Raw genomic sequence first — 27,721 nt, 5'->3', positions numbered from 1 at the left:
ACCAAAAAGTTATATTTTGGTTTCATCTGACCATATGACATTCTCCCAATCCTCTTCTGGATCATCCAAATGCACTCTAGCAAACTTCAGATGGGCCTGGACATGTACTGGCTTAAGCAGGGGGACACGTCTGGCACTGCAGGATTTGAGTCCCTGGCGGCGTAGTGTGTTTCTGATGGTAGGCTTTGTTACTTTGGTCCCAGCTCTCTGCAGGTCATTCACTAGGTCCCCCTGTGTGGTTCTGGGATTTTTGCTCACTGTTCTTGTGATCATTTTGACCCCACGGGGTGAGGTCTTGCGTGGAGCCCCAGATCGAGGGAGATTATCAAATGGTATGTCTTCCATTTCCTAATAATTGCTCCCACAGTTGATTTCTTCAAACCAAGCTGCTTACCTATTGCAGATTCAGTCTTCCCAGCCTGGTGCAGGTCAACAATTTTGTTTCTGGTGTCCTTTGACAGCTCTTTGGTCTTGGCCATAGTGGAGTTTGGAGTGTGACTGTTTGAGGTTGTGGACAGGTGTCTTTTATACTGATAACAGGTTCAAACAGGTGCCATTAATACAGGTAACGAGTGGAGGACAGAGGAGCCTCTTAAAGAAGAAGTTACAGGTCTGTGAGAGCCAGAAATCTTGCTTGTTTGTAGGTGACCAAATACTTATTTTCCACCATAATTTGCAAATAAATTCATTAAAAATCCTACAATGTGATTTTCTGGAGAAAAAAATTCTCAATTTGTCTGTCATAGTTGACGTGTACCTATGATGAAAATTACAGGCCTCTCTCATCTTTTTAAGTGGGAGAACTTGCACAATTGGTGGCTGACTAAATACTTTTTTCCCCCACTGTATATATATATATATATATATATATATAATTTTATTTTTTTCAAACTTGGACATTGCTCGTTCTGATATTTCTTTATTTCGATTTGTGTGTATTGTTAGGTATTACTGCACTGCTGGAGCTGGAAACATAAGCATTTTGCTGCAACTGTGATAACATCTGCAAAATATGTATATGTGACCAATCAAATTTGATTTGATTTATCTTATCTTTATTTTTATAGCCCATGTGGTTCATTTAAATCATGTTTTGACTCTTTGATATTCTATAAGGATTGAAAAATTGTTTCAATAAAACACACTAAGGTGAGACCACACTGTGACAATCCTTATAATACACACAATCCTGCCAGTCAGATTTATTGGGTTCTTCTAATAAGGTTAATAATGTTATCAAATGCATTACTGTAGTTTCTGACAAAAGAAGTAGAGAATATCCTTCAATACATTTCTGAGGACAGGTGCACAATTCGCATAATTCAACCACCCTCGCAGACCGCAATGGCTAAAATGACAACAAATTGGGATTGCCAGTTACTACAACAAATACTACATGTTGTCACTTGTCACTGGTAAAGTCACTTCATTATGCTGTCAAACCTGTTTGAAAACCTCCTCCCCACACAAACAGTCTCTCAGGGATACAATAGTGATAGTACAAGTAGCACCCATGACTATCTTCCAGTAACCCTCCATACAACCAGACTGAGTCAGGAGGGCACCAGGCAGGCAGAGAGATAGTCAGACAGGCAGGCAGAGAGACAGGCTGAGCCATGAGTGAGCCATGAGCATCTCTTATCCACTGACCAACTCAAAGGTCAGGACATACTGGAGGTTATGCAGGAAGGTGGGGGTGGGGCAGTCACGACACAGCAGGGCACATACAAACAGAACAACACACACAGACAAGCATACGTGCGCACACACACAAAGATACACAGACAGACACAGGCAGACAGACAGACAGACAGACACAAACACACACTCACACTCTCTATCACTCTCCCTTTCTCAAAACCCAACTTTAACCCCACAATAACATTATGTTTTGCCCAAGATTATTTTATTTTGCACAGTTATGCTAACACAATGACAGCCCGTGGCAATGTAAAAACAAATCAAATTTTTCATTTCTTCTATGACTAATCCAAGTGTGTGCACAAGAATAGCCTTGGATTCTTCATTTTTAAAATAGGCCGACCATGATGACGATGATCTGGATGACGCAAAATGGCCGCCGCCCAAGGCAGTTGGGGCGAAGTGTCCTTGATGTCTGTCAGAAGCCTGACCTATGAGCTGCTCCGAAGGCAACGTTCTAAGGCCAAACAAGCACATAAGTAGGGATGTGACGATTATTGAATTTTGGGTAAGAATGAATTGTCATGCACATTTTCATTGTAATTTTTTATTTTGGGAGCTTGTAATGTATGATAATGAAAATGAGCTATGACATACCTAATGAATACAACACAGCTTTGGTGACACCCCTGTCTCAAAAACAAATGTTTTTGACTCCATGGAACATTTGGAATTTAAGCTTCTCCTTCTGACCGTGCCTTTTTGATCGTAAAATTATTACCCTCTTCATGTTAAAATGAAAAACTTATATTGGGTAAATCTACTTGAAAATAAAGTTGAATCTTACAATGAATGTATTAAAACGATTATGACGATTTTCTTTTTTTGTTCAGTTATTGCTCATAATTGTCGGTTATACATTTACATTTTAGTCATTTAGCAGACACTTTTATCCAAAGCGACTTACGGTAAGTGCATTCATCTTAAGATAGCTAGGTGAGACAAACATATATCACAGTCATAGTAGGTACATTTTTCTCAATACAGAAGAATACGATTATATATACATAAGTATTAGGACAGCCCAGCTTCCTCCCAACTACGGAAAAAACAAGAATCTATTAGGCAGACAGAGAGTACAGGATAGACAGAGACCAAGAGAGAGAGACAGGGAGAGAGGGAAAGACGGAGAGAAGGAAAGGAGAGAGAGAGAGAGAGAGAGAGAGAGAGAGAGAGAGAGAGAGAGAGAGAGAGAGAGAGAGAGAGAGAGAGAGAGAGAGAGAGAGAGAGAGAGAGAGAGAGAGAGAGAGAGAGAGAGAGAGAGAGAGAGAGAGAGAGAGAGAGAGAGAGAGAGAGAGAGAGAGAGAGAGATAGAAAGAGAAAAAGAGAAAGAGAGAGACATATACTGGCTTACGGTCCCTGTTCTAAACCCACAGTACAAGCTGCACCTTGTGCTCCATTAACAAATCGATGAGGAGAGTCAACAAAGCGACGGAGCATGCCAGCTGAGTCTGAGCCGATGGGGCGGTTTCTTCTATTTACCATTGTCGTGCAGCGATGATAGGAGGATCTGATGGTGGCTGTCGCTGTGACCTCTAACCCCTGTCCCTAGTGCCGCACGTTGAATGCACCTTGTGTGTACACTGAACACACACACTTTGCACCTATACTATTTCACCTGGCTCACAGAGCAAAAGTAGGGACAGCTTTCTCAGCATCAGAAGAGGTCTGAGGGTGCATTTGTGTTTATGTATGTTTATGTATGTGAAGAGTTTATGTCCCTACAGGTGCTTTCATGGATAGAAGAGCAAAGGATGTGTTTGTGTTTGTGTTGTGTTGTGTGTGTGTGTGTCTGTCTGTTTTCCTCTCCTTGGGGTCCGTCCAAAAGCACAGTAAATCCAGTGTGTGTCTGTGTGGATTGAGGGAGGATAGAGCTGTTCTGTGTGTGATTGCCCTTGTGACTCAATGCGCACGCCTGATCCTCTCTGGCTGACTAAGACAGGCACATGACACACACACACACATGGGTACATGTGCTGGGGGGACAACACATGACTTAACCACTGTTGAAACTGGTGAGAACTGTCAGCTGTTGCTAAGTTGATCAATGTTATTATATAAGCCAATGGTCTACCAATATCAGACAAGGCAAACCGTAGGAGTGCTAGCCTTCTGGTCATAACAGTCATAGATTTCTGAATAGAACATGATTGGACTACATTTCACCCAAATGTACATCTTGAGAAGCAAGACTATAAAGTACTGACTTCTTTTAAAATGAAGTTTGACAAAATTAAATGATCAAGAGTACATTTCCTGTATCCTATTTTCTCTATCTAAAAATATCTAAAAATCGATTATTTCAACCAAGGATCGGCATAGCTGCCTCACCACTAGTGGCTTCATTTCCTTAAATGAATCATCAGGATAGAACAGCCCACACACTGTCAACATAAACAAGTGTGTTCTCTCTATCACGAGTGGTCTGTCATATTTACCATCATACTTGTGATGTTTGGCAGTACTGTGGTTTTGGCCTTATGCAGCTCTCGTGGTTGTCTGTCACAATGTAACCCTTTCTATTTATCTTTATCAGCCTGACTGTGTTTTTCCGAATACATTTTTTTTTACCATGAGTGTTTTGAAAGATGATATTACAATGAAAGCAGTGCTCGCACAGCAATAACAAAAAGCAGATATATTATCTTATGATGGTAGCAAAGACTCTTACAGTTAGTGCATACAGTATACAACTCCTATCCTGGTGCTAGTTCAGGTATCTAGGCAGAGTCTGTCTCTGCTAAGATCCTGTCACAACCACCAAGCCCAGGGAACACCAGAGAAAGAAATCGATCAGAGCATCACTGGATAACTCACCAGGGTTTAGATGTCCAATTCCTCTCTATTGTCACCAGAGGAGTGTCACATTAAAAGAAGCCATTTTCTGCAAACACTGACTGGTGAGAACAAATTGTGAGATGCTGCATCCAACAAGAAGAACGAAAGGCAGAGAGATAGACTCTAGGGGCTTAGAGAGACAAAACACTTGTTTTCAGATTGAGCCCATGTCAACTCATTAGTGATTTACTGAGTAACCTGTCCTTTTTTCTGTTCACCTAGACACAACAACTGACTTGACTAAATATATGTGAATTACAGGTCATTATTGCCAATTATTAACCTTACAATCGCAAGCCCTGAACATAGCTACATGCCTCAGGAGTGGTATGCTAGTCTACATAAAATCTCCCCTTTTCAACTGAAGAAACTGCAATATTCTAAACCAATGACTAAATAATACATAGAAATCCACTACTATCAAGACCTCCGCTGCACTCTCTCCTCATAGCAACAGTAGACAGATCTTACACATGCATCAATATTGCATGCATGGTTCCATTATTTCAGGTCTGGTTGGCACCAGCAGAGAGAGTGGGAGACAATCCCTTAGGTTCCTCCCTTGAGTTCAGACCAGAGTCAAGCATTCATCTAACCACAGAGAGACACACTCACACACACACACACACACACACACACACACACACACACACACACACACACACAAACATGCACGCATACACATTTTTTAAATTACAGTATGTCAGATATGCCATTTCTTAGCGAGCTTATAAATCCTTGCTCCGTTTTATTGCGAGTCAATGTACACCTACTCCTACAGACCAACTGTAAAACAAAGCAAATTAATGATCGCCCTCTCACCCCACCCACAGAGATGAATATAGCTGTGCTCTCAGACTACCAATGGTGGTCATACAGTACCACCACCAGCACCACCCACATAAAATAGTCCCCCTTTTCATACACATTACGGCCATTTTTCTCTATGAGGTGCTACTCTCTACACTCTACACTTCATTCTGCACTGGGGCATGTTTCGCCTAAGGTAAAGTGACTGGGGGTGCATGCATGTGCAGATTTGAGATCATACATGCATGCACACAAGCACGCACACACACACACACACACACACACACACACACACACACACACACACACACGCACACGCACACACACACACACAGCCCATGGGAGTCTGAATGTAGGTCACGGGTTTCCTTCTACAAGGACAAGGAGAAAAATAGAAAAATGTGATAAACCGACTCTGTACCACACACGTCTATAATAAAATAGTGTACCAAATTAGCAATAGAGGCTTTCTGAACAAAATAACATGATTCTTACTAAGACCATAGGAACTTACTAAGACTTACATATCAAATTATCTGGAATCCATTTCCCTGAATGGGTAGAGGGAAGAAATATTCAACCCATTCTTTTGGGTGGTTTTATGTCCCCTTTAACCCCCCTAAAAGTCCTGTCAATCTTATCTCTAACCATCTCTTTCCACTGTAATAGCCTGGTTTTGTGACTGCATCACAGTCCAGGCAGTCGATACACCCGGCTCTCTTCACTCCCCTCCTCTGTTAATAATATTCCTCCTCTCGAGACAGGAGTAGAGAGGAGTGGAGAGGAGAGAGCAGCCAGGTACAGAATAGTCACCTGAAGAGCCTGCCAGGGCTGGGTAATCCCTTTGCTACAGTAGCTTGCTGGGTGATCAGTGGATAGATTCTGCTGGTTGATCAGTGGATAGATTCTGCTGCAGTGGATAGAGAAAGAGAGGCTGAGCTGATATGGGAGGGAAAGAGATGCTGATGCGTGTAAATGATGTACCCTCACCCCTTCTTTGTAAAATCCCCTATTCAGTACTATTTCATTTTCTACACAGGCACTGGTCAGGGCTCCACCATAGAGGGGTCATATTCTATGGGATCTTCTGTCTATTCTCTAGTGTTTCATTAGAGCTGCACAGTGAACTAAGTGAACTAGGACTTGACTTGAGAGAGATGATTAATAACTCCCTGGAAGTAGGGGCTGGCTGTCTTTAGGGCCAATTCCAAAACTGTGCCACTTGTTTAAAGTCAGTTGTATTGAATCAGGACACCAAGTGTGATACTAGTATACAGTAGATGTCCTATAAGTAGAGCCAGGAGTTTTTCCAGGCCATGTGATCTGACCAGGAAAAATTCCTAGGCCTCAGCCTATAGCTAGGTCCCAGAGTTTTCCCTAGGTCAGGTGCAGTCTCGTTGACAGGACAACCTTCTGGGTCAAACTAGTATAAACTCTTAGAAATAAAGAACCTAAAAGGGATCCTCGGCTGACCCCATATGATAACCCTTTGAAGAACCCTCTTTTGTTCCTGGTAGAACCATTTTGGTTCCAGGTAGAACCCCTTTAGGTTCCATATAGAACCCTTTCTGTAGAGGGTTCTACATTGAACCCAAAAGTGTTTTACCTGGAACCAAAAGGGGTTCAACCTGGAGCCAAAAAAAGGTTTTCCTATGGGGACAGCCGAAGAACCCTTTTAGAACCCTTTTTCTAAGAGTGTACATCAGAGCTGGAGCCTTGGTCTGATCTTACCTTGGGAGAACACTGTGGTCCTGGGGGTGACGTCCATGTCAAGGACGGGGCCGAAGGAGAACCCCCACACCCCTGACAGGCTACAGAGGAGCAGCAGCAGCAGGGGGGGCAGCAGTGTGACGTGGCCCTCCATGTTTGACAGGCTGACCCGGGTGCTGGTGGAGCCCTGTTTTCTGTCACACACCTTGTTGCTTACACACACAAGAATGATATCCTGCTCTGTTGGGCTCAGCAGTGGTGGCTTCTAGGTCATCCTCGGTCTGTAGGAAGGCTCACTCTACACAGAAGAAAAACAGATGTTATCCCTCATAGAGATCCATAAGGATGTAGTGCAACTTGCAACTATAGATGCCATTGTTTAGATGAGTGTGTGTGTACGTGTGTGTGTGTTGATTTCCTGGGCCAGGTTGAATTTGTGCATAATCACACTGCGTCACCCCACATTAGCTTAGGAACAATTAGTACAAGACGTGTTACATAAAATACCAATTAAAAAAGTTGATGATGAAGAAGTATTGTTGTTTTCTCTAATATTCTGGCACATCGCTCCACTTCTCCACTTCTCCACTTCCTAATTAGCAGTGTGCGTCAGGGGGCTAGGCTAGGCGGGGTAGGCTATCTGATGACTAATCTAGTGATTAGGCCCGATGCCATCAGCACAGTCTCCGCCTGGTGTCCCGCACTCACGCGCTCTGTCACTGATCAGAGGCCTCTGCCCTCCCGAGTGGCGCAGTGGTCTAAGGCACTGCATCGCAGTGCTAGCTGTGCCACTAGAGATCCTGGTTCAAGTCCAGGCTCTGTCGCAGCCCGCCGCGACCGGGAGACCCATGGGGCAGCACACAATTGGCCCAGCGTCGTCCAGGTTAGGGGAGGGTTTGGCTGGCAGGGATATTCTTGTCCCATCGTGCACTAGTGACTCCTGTGGCGGGCCGGGCACAGTGCACGCTGACACGGTCGCCAGGTGTACGGCTGGCTTCCGGGTTAAGCGGGCATTGTGTCAAGAAGCAGTGCGGCTTGGTTGGGTTGTGTTTCGGAGGACGCACAGCTCTCGACCTTCGCCTCTCCCGTGTCCGTACGGGAGTTGCAGCGATGGGACAAGACTGTAACTACCAATTGGGGAGAAAAAGGGGTAAAAATAATAATATATATTTTTAAATGCCTCTGCCATGAATCCTGTTCTCCTCTCCTCCGCACAGTGACACAGGATAATTCCCATAGCCTTGATCTCCCCGGCTGCATCTCTGATAATGTTTCACAGTAGAAGACATGATGTGGCTAATGAACTCTGTAGTAGTTGAAAGGGCACTCAAACCTCTCTATAGGATCCCACACGGAGAGAGAAAAGAGAGAGGGAGGCAACTCTTTCTGGAAGGTTGAGTCTGTTGTATGTCTGTGTGTTTCTCAACTCCAGTCCTTTTGTAGGTAGGCTACCTCCAAGGTATACCTAATTCAAACAGGCTTGATGATTAGTTGAGGAGTTGAATGAGGTGTCCTGGTGCTAGGCTGGAACACAAATGAGCAACCTTGGGGATATCTGAGGATCAGAGTTGAGAAGCACTACTGCACACGCACACACACACACACACACACACACAGCCTACAGTGTAAACACACCAGGGTCTCACCCATCTGCCACTATTGTGTTGATAGTGTTGTTTGTGGAAGGTGGCCCGGCGATGACTGCCTATCTGTTGTCACCGTGACGACAACATGGAAACTGCATATGGAAAGGTAAAGACATCTGCCTGAGCTGTATCACACCTGGATCATAACACACACGAACAAAAGGGTCGAACAAAACAGCACGAGCAGGATGTCCCCTGAAACGCTTTGGAAAACAGTTCAAATCTGGCCAAAACATATTTTCACGTCTATTTTTAGCTCAAATATATTACATGTATTCATTGTTGACATGGAATGAAACTATTTTTAAGGGTTTTATCTGGGACAGAAGAAGTACTGGGTTGAGTGTTACTTTTTCAGCACTACTGCTGTAGGCTACTTCCCCTGAGCGTTTCTGACCAGTTTCTGACAAACTGACCTCAGTTGCCTCCCTGTTCAGAAAGCCCAGTTATATTGATTGATGGCCTACAGAATGTGCAAAGATATAAAATGGAGTTATAGTCTCTCTGGATATGACCATCTGTCAGGCAAGACATAATAATATGCGAGATTTGATCCAGTCTGACATTTCTACAGATGGCCAAGTGATACGCTCCAATTGTCTCTTCTCTTCCTCGCTTTACTTTAGCTATGAGAAGAAAATCTCACCAAAATTCTAATTGAAAGCAAGTCTAAGAAGCGGTAGATCTGTTCTATGTGCGCTATTTCCATACTTCCCCTTCTTACGTTTCGTTTTTGAATTTACTTTCGGTTTTGTACACCAGCTTCAAACAGTTGAAAATACAATGTTTTTGGTTATGGTCAATATATTTCAGAGCGGTTTAGATGGTACTATGAATCTCTACACAATGACTGCTTGTTTTCTCACATAAACTGAAATTAGGCACAATAATATAATTTTAGCTACCAGGAAATGGTGGAGCAATTTCTGCATATTGCACCTTTAAGTCTTTCAAGTGATTGGTTTAGACCTACTTTTTCTGTCCCACATAGCAGGGGGGAAAGAGTTCTGCCTTTACTGCTGTCGGATACTTGTTTGGCAAGCATGAAATAAATACCTATAATTGAAGAGATTAATCAAATGAATGAGGATGGATGAATGAAATCACCCTGCTCTAAGCAGAGACCATATCCACTCGGAGACAGCAAGGCAAAGTAGCATGAAAATGGGATTGTGTTTCCAATAATCTGTCATTCTATTCTGGATAAGTCTAAAGAACTGTATACAGAATTATTGAGATGTCTATGTCAATCTTATTTGGGTATCAAGCATATCCTTTGAACCGGATGACAATTTAACATGTGACAGCATTGTTAATATGCCTCTATTACTATGTTGTGAGAATGTTGAGCCAATGTATTTAGCCTTATCTGACACATTGCACCCAATAACAAACTACATTGGCACAACATTGTCACAACATTACCACAACATAGTAATTAGAGGCATATTAACAATGCTGTCACATAGATAGAGATACGGAAAAAAAGAAAGAAAATGCCAATCCATGTTAGGGCATTCATTTCCTTCTTAGCGATGGAAAAGTAGCTACGCTCTTTCATTTTAACACTGATGGCAAAGTACTGAACAATTGGTTGGTGATACACAAACATGAAGAGGATGGCACTGGATGCCCATGTGTTACAGGAGTGGGTCGCAGTTCCGGAGCGACCCACTAGGTGTCATCCTCCGACAACCTTAGGCACCTCCTCACTCACAGTCGGGACTAATTATCTGCATATTGGTGTCACCTGTGGCTATCTGATTCACCTGTGTATTTATGCCCTCACTTCCCTGTGTTCCCTTGCTCAGTTTTCTCTGCTAGTTCCTTGATGTCAAGCAGTACGTATCAATGTCGGATCACGTGACTGTCACGACTTCCGCCGAGGCTGCCTCCCCTCCTTGTTCGTGCAGGTTTCGGTGTTCGTCGTCACCGGCTTACTAGCTACTGCCGATCCCATTCTCATCACTCCACCTGTCATGTCTTGTCTTGTCAATCACACACACCTGGTGCTCATTCCCCTAATTAGTATGTGTATAAGTGTTCCCTCTGTTCCCCTTGTCTTTGTGAGTGATTGTTTCTTTGTGAGAGCAAGTAGCTCGGTTGAGCTACTCTTCCATTTGTTATTGCCATGGTGGAATATTTCCCTTGTGATAGTTTCGTTTTGACGCTTGGTGCGTTTTATTTATGTAAACGGAATAAACTCTGGACTTTGGTGTTTTACCTCCTGCGCCTGACTCCTTCATTCACACCTCATCACAGTGACAGAGTTACAGGTACTCGAGAAGTGTTCTCCCTGTGTCATTGTGTTTTTCCAGTCAGAGTTAGTATTTCGTATTGTTTGCTGTCAGCCTGTTTTTTGGAGACCTATGTGCTCCTCATTTGTTTTCGTGTATAGTCCGTTGTTTTGTATCCTGGTTTTTGGACCACAAGTAAAGATCCTTGTTTCACCATCCTTGCCTACTGTCTATCCTGCACCGCACCAGGGTCACACCTCACACCAACCCTTACACCCATGATGTTGATGTTATTTAAACCATCCCCCCACCCCCCCAGCAATGTAGCCTATGGCCAGGAAAATGTTCCCTATAAACTTGAATGCTATATGTTCTCACAACCTGGTCTCAGAGCATTTCATATAAATCTGTATGTAGATCCGAGACACTCCATTTAGTATGATACTTAGTATGTTACTTAAGTATGATGTGCATTAATTTGTGGATGTCCATCATCCATTTCGTCTGATATGTTCTGAATTACAATCCGTATGATATTTTACGAATTTGCTAAAATGTACAATATGTTACGCATTTGCTAAACATATGATATATTACGAGTTCCAATTTGTAGCTAATGTTAGCTAGGCTAGGGGTTGGGTTTAGGGTTAGGGTAAAGTGTTAAGGTTAGGGGAAGGGTTAGCTAACATGCTTAGTAATTTCAAAGTAACTAAAAAGTAAGTAGTTGAAAAGTAGCTAATTATCTAAAACACTAAAGTTGTTCGTGATGAGATTCGAACACGCAACCTTTGGGTTGCTAGACGTTCACGTTATACGACCACCAATTCATCCCGACCAACCACCCTCCTTTCGATTTTGCCTTAAGCTGAAACCACACGCCGTCAACAACTTCAAAATTTGAGTGCAAGAGTAGAGAGCGTCAACTCACATACACTGCGTAGCGTATGCCAACTTAATTGTCATGAGAATCGATAATAAACAGTTGTATTTGTTCTGTTCGCGATGTAGCCCTTGTGAATTATTGTTGTGCGTTCCTTTTGACTCCCCTTATATATCCTACGGGAGCCAACGTACCGGCCTCCTGTAATGTTAGCTCATGAAGGTGAGGAGAGTTGTAGCTAATACACACTAGCAGTTTATGAAGAATTTAGCTACTCTTGTTCTTTCTACATAACAGTATTCTCTCTTGAACGGAGTTCCTCGAGTTTCACACTTTTTAACTATACATGTCACAATTCCAGACGTAACAATGCACAGTCTATTTTCTGGCAATTTATCTGCTCACTTTACCAGCATTACTTTGCGTAGATGCAAGAAAAATAGACTTGGTATTGGTATTTATTAGGATCGCCATTAGCCGCTGCAAAAGCATCAGCTACTCTTCCTGGGGTCCACATGAAACATAACATAATACATAGTACAGAACATTATTAGTCAAGGACTGAAACACATCAATTTAAAACGTCACACAGCCTACATACAGTGAGGGAAAAAAGTATTTGATCCCCTGCTGATTTTGTAAGTTTGCCCACTGACAAAGAAATGATCAGTCTATGATTTTAATGGTAGGTTTATTTGAACAGTGAGAGACAGAATAACAACAACAAAATCCAGAAAAACGCATTTCAAAAATATTATAAATTGATTTGCATTTTAATGAGGGAAATAAGTATTTGACCCCCTCTCAATCAGAAAGATTTCTGGCTCCCAGGTGTCTTTTATACAGGTAATGAGCTGAGATTAGGAGCACACTCTTAAAGGGAGTGCTCCTAATCTCAGTTTATTACCTGTATAAAAGACACCTGTCCACAGAAGCAATCAATCAGATTCCAAACTCTCCACCATGGCCAAGACCAAAGAGCTCTCCAAGGATGTCAGGGACAAGATTGTAGACCTACACAAGGCTGGAATGGGCTACAAGACCATCGCCAAGCAGCTTGGTGAGAAGGTGACAACAGTTGCGATTATTCGCAAATGGAAGAAACACAAACTGTCAATCTCCCTCGGCCTGGGGCTCCATGCAAGATCTCACCTCGTGGAGTTGCAATGATCATGAGAACGGTGAGGAATCAGCCCAGAACTACACGGGAGGATCTTGTCAATGATCTCAAGGCAGCTGGGACCATAGTCACCAAGAAAATAATTGGTAACACACTACGCCGTGAAGGACTGAAATCCTGGAGTGCCCGCAAGGTCCCCCTGCTCAAGAAAGCACATATACAGGGCCGTCTGAAGTTTGCCAATGAACATCTGAATGATTCAGAGGAGAACTGGGTGAAAGTGTTGTTGTCAGATGAGACCAAAATGGAGCTCTTTGGCATCAACTCAACTCGCCATGTTTGGAGGAGGAGGAATGCTGCATATGACCCCAAGAACACCATCCCCACCGTCAAACATGGAGGTGGAAACATTATGCTTTGGGGGTGTTTTTCTGCTAAGGGGACAGGACAACTTCACCGCATCAAAGGGACGATGGATGGGGCCATGTACCATCAAAATCAGTAGGGGATCAAATACTTTTTTCCCTCACTGTATCAGTACATCCACACAATATCTAGGTCTAATACATAGTACAGTGCAAATTACAATACAAGATATACAGTTGAAGTCGGAAGTTTACATACACTTAGGTTGGAGTCATTAAAACTTGTTTTTCAAACACTCCACTAATTTCTTTTTAGCTAACTATAGTTTTGGCAAGTCGGTTAGGACATCTACTTTGTGCATGACACAAGTAATTTTTCCAGCAATTGTTTACAGACAGATTATTTCACTTATAATTAACTGTATCACAATTCCAGTGGGTCAGAAGTTTACATACACTAAGTTGACTGTGCCTTTAAACAGCTTGGAAAATTCCAGAAAATGATGTCATGGCTTTAGAAGCTTCTGATAGGCTAATTGACATCATTTGAGTCAATTGCAGGTGTACCTGTGGATGTATTTCAAGGCCTGCCTTCAAACTCAGTGCCTCTTTGCTTGACATCATGGGGAAATCAAAAGAAATCAGCCAAGACCTCAGAAAATACATTGTAGACCTCCACAAGTCTAGTTCATCCTTGGGAGCAATTTCCAAACGCCTGAAGGTACCACGTTCATCTGTACAAACAATAGTACGCAAGTATAAACACCATGGGACCACGCAGCCATCATACCGCTCAGGAAGGAGAAGCGTTCTGTCTCCTAGAGATGAATGTACTTTGGTGCGAAAAGTGCAAATCAATCCCTGAACAACAGCAAAGGACCTTGTGAAGATGCTGGAGGAAACAGGTACAAAAGTATCTATATCCACAGTAAAACGAGTCCTATATTGACATAACCTGAAAGGCCTCTCAGCAAGGAAGAAGCCACTGCTCCAAAACCGCCATAAAAAAGCCAGACTACGGTTTGCAACTGCACATGGGGACAAAGATCGTATTTTTGGAGAAATGTCCTCTGGTCTGATGAAACAAAAATAGAACTGTTTGGCCATAATGACCATTGTTATGTTAGGAGGAAAAAGGGGGGCGCTTGCAAGCCGAAGAACACTATCCCAACCGTGATGCACGGGGGTGGCAGCATCATGCTGTGGGGGTGCTTTGCTGGTTTTATTGCTAGCTTGAGTTACCTGGGGTGGCAGAGAGTTCCATGTAGTCATGGCTCTATTTAATACTGTGCATTTCCCAGCCTCTGTTCTGGACCTGGGGAAGAGACCTCTGGTTGCATGTCTTGTTTTGTACCGATGAGTGTCCGAACTGTGTGCCAACTGCTTGAACAGACAGTTCGGTACCTTCAACACATCAATCCCTCGCACAAAGACCAATAGTGATGCAGTCAATCTCTCCTCCACTTTGAGCCAGGAGAGACTGACATGCATGTTACTGACACTTTCCCTCCGTGTACATCAAAGTGTGATACTGTACGTGCTGCTTTGTTCTGGACCAACTGCAATTTACCTATGTCCTTCTTTGCCGCACATGACCATACAGCTGGGCAGTAGTCCAGGTGCGACAAACCTAGTCAACTGACTGGTCAACTGGTCCTATCATGTACAGACCTCTTCCCATTTTAGCAACCATTAAGTCTATATGTTTTGACCATGACAGCTTGCTATCTACGGTTTCAACCAGTAATTTAGTCTCCTGAACTTGCTCAATACCCACATTATTCAATAATAGATCTAAATAAGGTTTAGCATTGAGCGAGTGATTTGTCCCAAAAAGTATGCTTTTCGTTTTTTTTTTATATTTAGCACCAGCCCATTGCTAGTTACCCATTCTAAAACTGACTGGAGCTCTATGTTAAGTGTCTCAGTTATTTATTTTACTGTTACAGCCGACGTGTATACTGTTGAGTCGTCAGCGTGCATAGACACACAGGCTTAATTTAAGGTCAGTGGAAGGTCATTTGTGAAAACAATAATGGCCCTAGCCGGCTGCCCTGCGGTACACCACACTCAACTGAATTTGCATGCGAGAGGCTTCCATTAATGAAAACCCTCTGTTCTATTAGATAGGTAACTCTCAATCCATAATAAGGCAGAGAATGCAAATCCATAACACCTACGTTTTTTTCAGTAATAGGTTATAATCAATTACAGTGGGGGAAAAAAGTATTTAGTCAGCCACCAATTGTGCAAGTTCTCCCACTTAAAAAGATGAGAGAGGCCTGTAATTTTCATCATAGGTACACGTCAACTATGACAGACAAAATGAGAAAAAAATTCCAGAAAATCACATTGTAGGATTTTTTATGAATTTATTTGCAAATTATGGTGGAAAATAAGTATTTGGTCAATAACAAAAGTTTCTCAATACTTTGTTATATACCCTTTGTTGGCAATGACACAGGTCAAACGTTTTCTGTAAGTCTTCACAAGGTTTTCACACACTGTTGCTGGTATTTTGGCCCATTCCTCCATGCAGATCTCCTCTAGAGCAGTGATGTTTTGGGGCTGTCGCTGGGCAACATTCAACTCCCTCCATAGATTTTCTATGGGGTTGAGATCTGGAGACTGGCTAGGCCACTCCAGGACCTTGAAATGCTTCTTACGAAGCCACTCCTTCGTTGCCCGGGCGGTGTGTTTGGGATCATTGTCATGCTGAAAGACCCAGCCACGTTTCATCTTCAATGCCCTTGCTGATGGAAGGAGGTTTTCACTCAAAATCTCACGATACATGGCCCCATTCATTCTTTCCTTTACATGGATCAGTCGTCCTGGTCCCTTTGCAGAAAAACAGCCCCAAAGCATGATGTTTCCACCCCCATGCTTCACATTAGGTATGGTGTTCTTTGGATGCAACTCAGCATTCTTTGTCATCCAAACACGACGAGTTTAGTTTTTACCAAAAAGTTATATTTTGGTTTCATCTGACCATATGACATTCTCCCAATCCTCTTCTGGATCATCCAAATGCACTCTAGCAAACTTCAGACGGGCCTGGACATGTACTGGCTTAAGAAGGGGGACATGTCTGGCACTGCAGGATTTGAGTCCCTGGCGGCGTAGTGTGTTACTGATGGTAGGCTTTGTTACTTTGGTCCCAGCTCTCTGCAGGTCATTCACTAGGTCCCCCTGTGTGGTTCTGGGATTTTTGCTCACCGTTCTTGTGATCATTTTGACCCCACAGGGTGAGATCTTGCGTGGAGCCCCAGATCGAGGGAGATTATCAGTGGTCTTGTATGTCTTCCATTTCCTAATAATTGCTCCCACAGTTGATTTCTTCAAACCAAGCTGCTTACCTATTGCAGATTCAGTCTTCCCAGCCTGGTGCAGGTCTACAATTTTGTTTCTGGTGTCCTTTGACAGCTCTTTGGTCTTGGCCATAGTGGAGTTTGGAGTGTGACTGTTTGAGGTTTTGGACAGGTGTATTTTATACTGATAACAAGTTCAAACAGGTACCATTAATACAGGTAACGAGTGGAGGACAGAGGAGCCTCTTAAAGAAGAAGTTACAGGTCTGTGAGAGCCAGAAATCTTGCTTGTTTGTATGTGACCAAATACTTATTTTCCACCATAATTTGCAAATAAATTCATTAAAAATCCTACAATGTGATTTTCTGGATTTTTTTTCTCATTTTGTCTGTCATAGTTAACGTGTACCTATGATGAAAATTACAGGCCTCTCTCATCTTTTTAAGTGGGAGAACTTGCACAATTGGTGGCTGACTAAATATTTGTTTCCCCCACTGTACATCAAAAGCTGCACTGAAGTCTAACAAAACAGCTCCCACAATCTTCTCACTATCAATTTCTTTCAGCCATCATCAGTCATTTGTGTCTGTGCCGAGCATGTTGAGTTCCCTTCCCTCTAAGCATGCTGAAAGTCTGTTAATTAGTTTTCTGTAAAATAACTTTGTATTTGATCAAACACCATTTTTCCCATAAGTTTGCTAAGCACTTGTAACAAGCTGATTGGTCGGCTGTTTGAACCATTAAAAGGTGACCTGCTATTCTTGGGTAGCGGAATGACCTTTGCCTCCCTCCATGTCTGAGGGCACACACCCTCTTCTAGGCTTCAATTGATGATAGAGAGTCTGCTAAATGACTAAAATGTACATGAAAATTATGTGGCAAACAGGAGTCACAATGTATTCTGTTACCAACCTCAGCAATTTACCATCCAGGTTGACGGTACCAGGTGTTTTGTCCTTATTTATAGATAGCAACACTTTTTTCACCTCTTCCACACCCACTTTGTGGAACTAAAAACTACAGTATCTTTCATTATTTGGACCATTATGCATGAATATAAAGGCTCAGCATTTGTTGTTTGCATGCTTTCTAATTTGAAGTTGATGCTCGCAGTCCATCTGTTTTCGCTCATTCACTACCGTGCATTCTAATTCCAGCGTGTACATGCTCGTTCACGAGCATCAAAAATATGCTTTTTGTTTGATTTGGGCATTAACCTTCTGTCTTATGTAACCATATCAAACATAACATATCATACTAATTTGAGTGTCCCGGATTTACATTGACTATGTTAGGTCTAGTCTATGAGACCAGGCTGGTTCTCAATATCATAGCAATTTTGTAGGCTACATTTTTTGTATTATTACCGAGATCAGACAAAACCATATGCTTAATGTGCATTCCAGCGCCCCAATGTACACATTCCAACATAACTTCTGACGATTCTTCCACGCGCGCAGGTGTTGTCCCATGTTATCACACATTTTCAGATATTAATAATAACCGTGCGATGTGCTCCGTCTAAAATAAATTATCCTAGCCGAGTACACCACCGATGCAATACACATTTCCACAATGTAACCTGTCTGACGAACACTGCAGCATTTTAAAGAACACCTCGCAGAGCGCATTCTCAGTCACCTTCACCTGCCTGTAATTTGTCTCATACCTCTCACACCCCATTCAAGGCTGAATAGGTAAACTGAACGAAATACAATATAGAGCAGTAGACTACGGTAGAGTATTGTACAGTACAGTAAGCCTACTGTAGTTACAATGTTGTTAATCTTACCTTGCAAATGTTCTACGAAACTAGGGAATTCTCTTCTGAATAATAATTATTTGTTGAGTCCCCGCGTGGTAGAGTGGTGCGTAGTCCCGCGCGCAGATGCCAGCCTCTGCTCTGTCAAAACCAGCGTATTCTGCATGCACATGTGTATTCTAGACCGTACACCGGTGTCGCTCGCACTCTCTCTCTCTCTCTCAAAACATGCGCAAATGGTTTCAAATCAGAATTTGAAACCCCTTTTGCCATTGTAAACAATTCTCTCTATGCTCATATCCTTGCTACTTCTGACATGATAACATGCAACTAATTGGTCAAACTTAATGTGTGTGCCTGATTTGGAAAGCCTACAGCATATATAATTATAATAGCCTCCTTCGATTAAACTATATTCAAATCCATATAATAAATGTTATTATCCCTCATATAAATTCATGTGTGTGTGTGATTGATTTCTGACAGGTTAAATAGATTTTACACAGGTTATGCTGGAAATTGCATCAGGTGCTCTTAGTCATGTTTTCACAGTTTACATGTTTCATTCATTTCTTTATCATGATAAAGATGCACACATATCGACTGAGCGCCACCTATTGGGGGACCATGGGAGTTGAAGTGAGAGGGACTGTATGTATCAGGGACACTCTTTTCACGCCACTTCGATGCAGCTATGACTGGAAGAGATTTTCGTAGCAAGTTTGGAGAGAAAAGTCTACGAAAAAGTCACTTCCGGTTGTAGCTGAATCGAAGTGGTGTGAAAAGAGTGTTTCTCCTATGTATCAAGCTCTCAGAGTAAGAGTGTAGATCAGGTCCCCTGTAGCTCAGTTGGTAGAGCATGGCGCTTGCAACGCCAGGGTTGTGGGTTCGTTTCCCACGGGGGGCCAGTATGAAAAATGTATGCACTCACTAACTGTAAGTCGCTCTGGATAAGAGCATCTGCTAAAATGTAGATCTAGGATCAGGTCCCCATCCATGAAATCTTATTCATTCTGATCAAACCGCAAAATAATAAATCAGCTCTCCTACTCTGATAAGCGTGAGACTTAAGATCCCAGAGGCAATTACCTGTTTTTGGAGGCTATACAAGTAAAATAGATAGGTTTTCAGGAAGTAAATGAATGTCACACAAGACCCAGATAGAGACAGAAAAGCCCAAATAGCTCCCTTTTCAGGGATTCACCTCATACTGAGACATACAGTAGCATTTTATAGCCTACAACAATACAATAAAACACTCCTAATAAAAAAAGCCAAACAATGGCATGGGCCCTGGGGTGATCTAGCGGTCTAAGCTGCTGCCTCTAGAATCACATGTACTGTGTACAGCTGCAAGCATGGCTCTCCCCCCTTCCTTTCATCTCTACCTCTTTATCTCTATCCAATCCAATAAAACATACAAAAAAATAAATTATTTTTTTTAAAAACCCACAAAGGTTACAGGGTGACATGATCTGAAAACATCTCATTGTATCCCAAGTTTTTCTTCCTCCAGTCCATAGTCCATCTTTAGTTCCCATCTCTCTGGACTATGTTACAGTTTAATCTCAACTGGGGGAATTCCTAGTTCCTCCTCCAAGCAATCCCCTTTGTATTTTTATGGGAACCAAGGGCCGGGCAGCCAGTCAGCTGTTTCTCTATTCTCAGAACTGCTTTGTATATTTGTATTGATTCAGAGGCTCCCTCCCACCCCTTCCCTTCATAATTGGAAGTGACTGCTTGGCTCAACATGTAGAAAGACAGACACAGAGACAGATATGGCACAGAGGGTATGTAGAGAGCTCGTCCTACACTAATGCTAGTATGTATCAGAAAGCCTTGCAATAATCGAAGTCAAACTGAAGACAGAACATAGTTTTCTTTGGATGAAAGTAGGCTTTTTCATTCAACAGGGATCTGTTGTACAACATGGTAACAGTGACAATGTCAACCGGGGACCAGTGTAACTTCAATGTCAGTGAGAAATGTAAAGGGGTAAGTTAGTGATTCTCTCTATTGTATTATTATGGCAATGCTGTTCAAGATTGTTGTACTAGTCTCCCTAACAGTTGCTTGTGACTGATCTCTATCTAATTTTATTCAGTGAAATAAAACCTTAGTAAAGTGGATCGTTTTGATCATTTATTGTGGTTTATCCCCATACTTGTACTGCTAGAGAGAAAGAGAGAGAGAGAGAGAGAGAGAGAGAGAGAGAGAGAGAGAGAGAGAGAGAGAGAGATTAAACAGTTGTGACTTAAATCAGACTCAATGAAAGACAAAGATCAATTATTCACTTTACACTGGTCCACAACATGCATATCACAACAGGCTATAGCCTACCTACGGTATGTGTTGTACGTGTCTTATTCCATGTAGGGCCTACACACTCAAGTGCCCACCCTGGGCCTCATCTGACTCACACAGACTGTCTGATCACACATGTCTGTATGCCATGACTCAGAGAGTGGCCTAGAGATAACCCTGACTCATTCATTCTCATGTGGGTAGCTCAGTTGGTAGAGCATGGCGCTTGCAACGCCAGGGTTGTGGATATTTTTTTAAAATGTATGCACTCACTAACTGTAAGGCGCTCTGGATAAGAGTGTCTGCTAAATGACTAAAATGTAAAATGTTTTCTCTGCAAATCTATCATGAAATACCGTGGCTACTCTTTTTCCAGTTAATGGACATTTCACTGTCATTCCAGCTGGGGATTTTGGAGGGTTTTGAACCAGCCCTAGCGCTGTACTTTCAATGGACTCTCACAGGGCATAAGCACCAAGATGTGCTGTCAAAGATAGAGGTATGTATGGTTTTAAATGTTGTCAGTGCTATGTCATTTCTTATTAAGATGTCTACCAAATAAAACAACAATTCATTATGAAAACATTTGCTTCTGGCCTTTCTGGTGTACTACTTTCTGGTCTACTAATACAATGTAATTTTGGAAAACAACAAGCCTACCTGATGCTGCAAATGAGCGTTTGGCCATGAGAACTGAATTCCATAGATGGTAGTTGCTCAGATAGACATCTATGGACTCAGTTCTTCTTGCCTGGCAGCTACAAACAGCAACCCATCACCTATCAAGGACAACAGAGAAAAGGAAAGAAACATTATGTTTATTTGACATCGGTAAGATATTGCAACAGGGGTAGATCAGCTTTAATATTGCAAATAGATTGTAACTTCCATCAATGTAATTGCATCACTTCCAATCCCCCATATGTTTTTTTTTCTTGCAAATATATACATATACACATACATACATATCCTTTTAAAAAATATATTTCCCTTTATTACTTTCCAACCCCACCACCCCTTCCCTAATTGGAGTAAACTAGTGAACAACAACGCTTAGGTCTCTACTTCCAGCTTATACATACTATATACATTTTATGGACACAGTCAATTTTACAATAATTCTATGTTGTTTGTTTTTACTCCTGAACTTCCTCTACCCTCAACCTCTCTGATCATTTTCATGATGTCCATCCGGTTTGCTTCTATATGCCATATCTTTCTAACTGTGCTCTTTCACAAAAGCTTTCAACCTATAACCTATATACTTATTATGAAAACAGTATGCTTTACATTAGTTACCTTGTTGTTATTAGTTGTTGTTTGTTGTTATTAGTCCCATCTTTCAGCTCCATTCAACACCTCCCATCTATCTCTTAACACCATCCATATTGGATTTCTATTTGCCATATCTTTTTCAACTGTACTGTGATGTTTCACAAAAGTTCAGAACACTTCTATTCTCATTGTTTCTACAGATTGTAAATAGACAATAAAATTTTTTGCTAAAAGTATTATTATATTATTGATCCATTGACTATGACTTTTCAGATCACCCAGTAGTGCTATCTGCACGGTTAGCTCCAGGTAAATATTGCAATCCTTCAGCCATTCCTGGACCTGTGACCAAAAACAAGCTACAAATGGACAGTACCAAAACAAATGATCTAATGATTCTGTCTCTTCGCAGCCAAATCTGCAGAGCTGGGAAGATTGTAACCCCCATATAAATAACATTATATTGGTAGCAAGAATTTTATATAATAATTTAAATTGAAAAATTCTAAGTTTTGAAACCGGCTTCGTTTTGCGTATCAGTTCATAAACACTATGCCATGGATTGTCTGGCCCCCTTAGCAGATACATCTGAGTTATAACGAAGTTGCTTCATTCTTATTGTCAGTACACTTGTCCCATTATTGTACATATATTTTAATCTGCATACAGTGGTGTAAAGTACTTAAGTAAAAATACTTTAATGTACTTCTTAAGTATTTTTTTTGTGGTATCTGTACTTTACTTTACTATTTATATGTTTGACTACTTTTACTTTTACTTCACTACATTCCTAAAAAAAATAATGTACATTTTACTCAATACATTTTCCCTGACACCCAAAAGTACTCGTTACATTTTGAATGCTTAGCTGGACAGAAAGTGGTCCAATTCACACACTTATCAGGATAACATCCCTGGTCATCCCTACTGCCTCTCATCTGATGGACTCACTAAACATAAATGCTTCGTTTGTAAATGATGTCTGAGTGTTGGAGTGTGCCCCTGGCTATCCGTAAATTTTAAAAAACAAGACAATTGTGCCATCTGGTTTGCTTAATTTAAAGAATTTGAAATGATTCATACTTCTTCTTTTACTTTTAATACTTAACTATATTTTAGAAATTACATTTACTTTTGATACTTAAGTATATTTACAACCAAATACTTTTAGACTTTTACTCTAGCAGTATTTTACTAGGTGACTTTCACTTTTACTTGAGTCATTTTCTATGAAGGTATCTTTACTTTTACTCAAGTATGACAGTTGGGTACGTTTTCCACCACTGTCTGCATAAAGGAAAGAATGAAGCAAACATAACAAGCAAACAAACACACACACACACAAACACAATTTCAAGCAACTCTAGGTGGCACTACAACCCTTGTCATAGCCAGAGATGGGCAGTATTTGAAATTCTGAGTATTTTTGTAATTTGAATTACACTGGGCTGAACTACACTCCAATGTATTTAGTATTTAGCATTTTCAAAATACTGTGATTTATTTTTTCAAAATACTTTTCTATACCATTTTCTTTTTTATAGCGGTTCACATTTTGTGGCCCCCCTTTCACCCTGCATTGGTATCATAAGTCTGATACCACTATGGTGTGACAAGAGCGTCTGCTAAATGAATGAAATATAAATGCATATGTAAAAATGTTGATAAATACTTTGTTGAGGGAAAATGTACTTGATACGATTGTGATATGTTGTTGTCTCACTTAGCTATCTTAAGATGAATGTACATTAGCATAAGTCGCTCTGGATAAGAACATCTGCTAAATGACTAAAATGTAAATAAAAATGTAAAAATGAACAATTACAATACATGCTGAGTATTATTCTAATAATCTCCACCCCCAAACAAGGCCAATAATAATACCCAGTGTGCTTCGCAGTTCAATTTTGCATAATTTCTTGTATGTTAACTTTCACAAAAACATTTACATTTTGGTCATTTAGCAGACACTCTTATCCAGAGTAACTTGCTCAACTAAAGTAGATTAACAACATATCACAGCCATAGCAAGTAAAAAGTGTCTGTAACCATTACTGAGAATATTGTTGCTGTTCAGGCGGCTACTTGCCACATTTATTTTAATTAAATACATTACAAATTTAAAGTATTTTGAAAAAGTATTTTGTCGTTTATTTTGAAACATTGATCTTTATGGTATTTCGTATTTGTATTTTGTAATTGTATTTAGAAAATGTTGACCATCCCTGGTCATAGCTACTACACACATCAATGCTCCAGAAATGAGTAGGGAATATAGAGATTGGGCTTCTTTGAGTGGTGAGGCTGAAATAACAGACTGCAGACGAAAGTCGAGGAGTGAAGTCAGGGGAGGTGCATCTGTTAAAGCCGAAAGTTGGATAAACTTGTTTTTTCAACAGCAAGGCTCAGTGCAACATGGCAGTGTTGCCATTGTTTATAACAGTGTTTTTTTTGTCATGTCAAAATAAACCTGTATCCAACCTCCAGATCACACACTCACAAACTGTAAATACAGTGGGGAAAAAAAGTATTTAGTCAGCCACCAATTGTGCAAGTTCTCCCACTTAAAAAGATGAGAGATGCCTGTAATTTTCATCATAGGTACACGTCAACTATGACAGACAAATTGAGAAAAAAAAATCCAGAAAATCACATTGTAGGATTTTTAATGAATTTATTTGCTAATTATGGTGGAAAATAAGTATTTGGTCACCTACAAACAAGCAAGTTTTCTGGCTCTCACAGACCTGTAACTTCTTCTTTAAGAGGCTCCTCTGTCCTCCACTCGTTACCTGTATTAATGGCACCTGTTTGAACTTGTTATCAGTATAAAATACACCTGTCCACAACCTCAAACAGTCACACTCCAAACTCCACTATGGCCAAGACCAAAGAGCTGTCAAAGGACACCAGAAACAAAATTGTAGACCTGCACCAGGCTGGGAAGACTGAATCTGCAATAGGTAAGCAGCTTGGTTTGAAGAAATCAACTGTGGGAGCAATTATTAGGAAATGGAAGACATACAACACCACTGATAATCTCCCTCAATCTGGGGCTCCACGCAAGATCTCACCCCGTGGGGTCAAAATGATCACAAGAACGGTGAGCAAAAATCCCAGAACCACACGGGGGGACCTAGTGAATGACCTGCAGAGAGCTGGGACCAAAGTAACAAAGCCTACCATCAGTAACACACTGCGCCGCCAGGGACTCAAATCCTGCTGTGTCCCCCTGCTTAAGCCAGTACATGTTCAGGCCCGTCTGAAGTTTGCTAGAGTGCATTTGGATGATCCAGAAGAGGATTGGGAGAATGTCATATGGTCAGATGAAACCAAAATATAACTTTTTGGTAAAAACTCAACTCGTCATGTTTGGAGTACAAAGAATGCTGAGTTGCATCCAAAGAACACCATACCTACTGTGAAGCATGGGGGTGGAAACATCATGCTTTGGGGCTGTTTTTCTGCAAAGGGACCAGGACGACTGATCCGTGTAAAGGAAAGAATGAATGGGGCCATGTATCGTGAGATTTTGAGTGAAAACCTCCTTCCATCAGCAAGGGCATTGAAGATGAAACGTGGCTGGGTCTTTCAGCATGACAATGATCCCAAACACACCGCCCGGGCAACGAAGGAGTGGCTTCGTAAGAAGCATTTCAAGGTCCTGGAGTGGCCTAGCCAGTCTCCAGATCTCAACCCCATAGAAAATCTTTGGAGGGAGTTGAAAATCCGTGTTGCCCAGCGACAGCCCCAAAACATCACTGCTCTAGAGGAGATCTGCATGGAGGAATGGGCCAAAATACCAACAACAGTGTGTGAAAACCTTGTGAAGACTTACAGAAAACGTTTGACCTGTATCATTGCCATCAAAGGGTATATAACAAAGTATTGAGAAACTTTTGTTATTGACCAAATACTTATTTTCCACCATAATTTGCAAATAAATTCATAGAAAATCCTACAATGTGATTTTCTGGAATTTCTTTTCTCATTTTGTCTGTCATAGTTGACGTGTACCTATGATGAAAATTACAGGCCTCTCTCATCTTTTTAAGTGGGAGAACTTGCACAATTGGTGGCTGACTAAATACTTTTTTCCCCCACTGTATATACAGTTGAAGTAAGAAGTCTACATACACCTTAGCCAATTACATTTAAACTCAGTTTTTCACAATTCCTGACATTTAATCCTAGTAAAAATGCCCTGTTTTAGGTCAGTTAGGATCACCACTTTATTTTAAGAATATGAAATGTCAGAATAATAGTAGAGAGAATGATTTATTTCAGCTTTTATTTCTTTCATCACATTCCCAGTAGGTCAGAAGTTTACATACACTCAATTAGTATTTGATAGCATTGCCTTTAAGTTGTTTAACCTGGGTCAAACGTTTTGGGTAGCCTTCCACAAGCTTCCCACAATAAATTGGGTGAATTTTGGCCCATTCCTCCAGAGCTGGTGTAACTGAGTCAGGTTTGTAGGCCTCCTTGCTCGCACACGCTTTTTCAGTTCTGCCCACACATTTTCTATAGGATTGAGGTCAGGGCTTGGTGATGGCCACTCCAATACCTTGACTTTGTTGTCCTTAAGCCATTTTGGCACAACCTGGGAAATATGCTTGGGGTCATTGTCCATTTGGAAGACTCATTTGCGACCAAGCTTTAACTTTCTGACTGATGTCTTGAGATGTTGCTTCAATATATCCACATAATTTTCCTTCCTCATGATGCCATCTATTTTGTGAAGTGCAGCAGTCCCTCCTGCAGCAAAGCACCCCCACAGCATGATGCTGCCACCCCCGTGCTTCACGGTTGGTATGGTGTCCTTCGGCTTGCAAGCTACCCCCTTTTTCCGCCAAACATAATGATGGTCATTATGGCCAAACAGTTCTATTTTTGTTTCATCAGACCAGAGGACATTTCTCCAAAAAGTACAATCTTTGTCCCCATGTGCAGTTGCAAACCGTAGTCTGACTTTTTTATGGCGGTTTTAGAGCAGTGGCTTCTTCCTTGCTGAGCGGCCTTTCAGGTTATGTCGATATAGGACTAGTTTTACTGTGGATATAGATACTTTTGTACCTGTTTCCTCCAGCATCTTCACAAGGTCCTTTGCTGTTGTTCTGGGATTGATTTGCACTTTTCGCACCAAAGTACGTTCATCTCTAGGAGACAGAACGTGTCTCCTTCCTGAGCGGTATGACGGCTGCGTGGTCCCATGGTGTTTATACTTGCGTACCATTGTTTGTACAGATGAGCGTGGTACCTTCAGGCTTTGGAAATTGCTCCCAAGGATGAACCAGACTTGTGGAGGTCTACAATTTTTTGTCTGAGGTCTTGGCTGATTTCTTTTGATTTTCCCATGATGTCAAGCAAAGAGGCACTGAGTTTGAAGGTAGGCCTTGAAATACATCCACAGGTACACCTCCAATTGACTCAAATGATGTCAATTAGCCTATCAGAAGCTTCTAAAGCCATGACATCATTTTCTGGAATTTTCCAAGCTGTTTAAAGGCACAGTCAACTTAGTGTATCTAAACTTCTGACCCACTGGAATTGTGATACAGGGAATTATAAGTGAAATAATCTGTCTGTAAACAATTGTTGGAAAAATTACTTATGTCATACACAAAGTAGATGTCCTAACCGACTTGCCAAAACGATAGTTTGTTAACAAGACATTTGTGGAGTGGTTGAAAAACAAGTTTTAATGACTCCAACCTAAGTGTATGTAAACTTCCGACTTCAACTGTATGTGTGTACCAGTTGG

The 27,721-nt window shown here is 41.4% G+C and overlaps 1 protein-coding gene and 1 long non-coding RNA gene across 7 annotated transcripts in view; one reads left to right on the top strand and one right to left on the bottom strand.

The window, feature by feature from the left end:
- Positions 1-18,641, bottom strand: part of sema4gb (sema domain, immunoglobulin domain (Ig), transmembrane domain (TM) and short cytoplasmic domain, (semaphorin) 4Gb) — a 46,877-nt gene extending 28,236 nt beyond the window's left edge. The window contains exons 1-3 of one of the 5 annotated variants that reach the window (XM_084164096.1): positions 18,409-18,639; positions 8,695-8,841; positions 7,081-7,357 (exon numbers count right to left, since the gene is read on the bottom strand). In XM_084164096.1, coding sequence (XP_084020222.1) covers positions 7,081-7,213 — 133 coding nt within the window. In that variant the 5' untranslated portion in view covers positions 7,214-7,357; positions 8,695-8,841; positions 18,409-18,639. The other 4 variants (XM_084164097.1, XM_084164099.1, XM_084164095.1 and 1 more) reach the window with 4 other exon arrangements.
- A 1,476-nt stretch (positions 18,642-20,117) lies between these two features.
- LOC311132132 lies at positions 20,118-22,572 on the top strand. 2 transcript variants are annotated; one of them, XR_014613490.1, is made up of 5 exons: positions 20,118-20,168; positions 20,292-20,373; positions 21,086-21,181; positions 22,231-22,266; positions 22,370-22,572. It is a non-coding gene; the product is annotated as an uncharacterized lncRNA (long non-coding RNA). The 2 variants fall into 2 exon arrangements; XR_014613491.1 differs by having other exon boundaries at positions 20,158-20,373.
- The last annotated feature ends 5,149 nt before the right edge of the window (positions 22,573-27,721 follow it).

This window comes from Coregonus lavaretus (assembly GCF_964263955.1).
Source record: "Coregonus lavaretus genome assembly, chromosome: 1".
In the NCBI taxonomy this organism is placed as follows: Eukaryota; Metazoa; Chordata; class Actinopteri; order Salmoniformes; family Salmonidae; genus Coregonus; species Coregonus lavaretus.
Note: the sequence above shows the minus strand (reverse complement) of the source record. Positions and strands in the feature narration are given on the sequence as shown.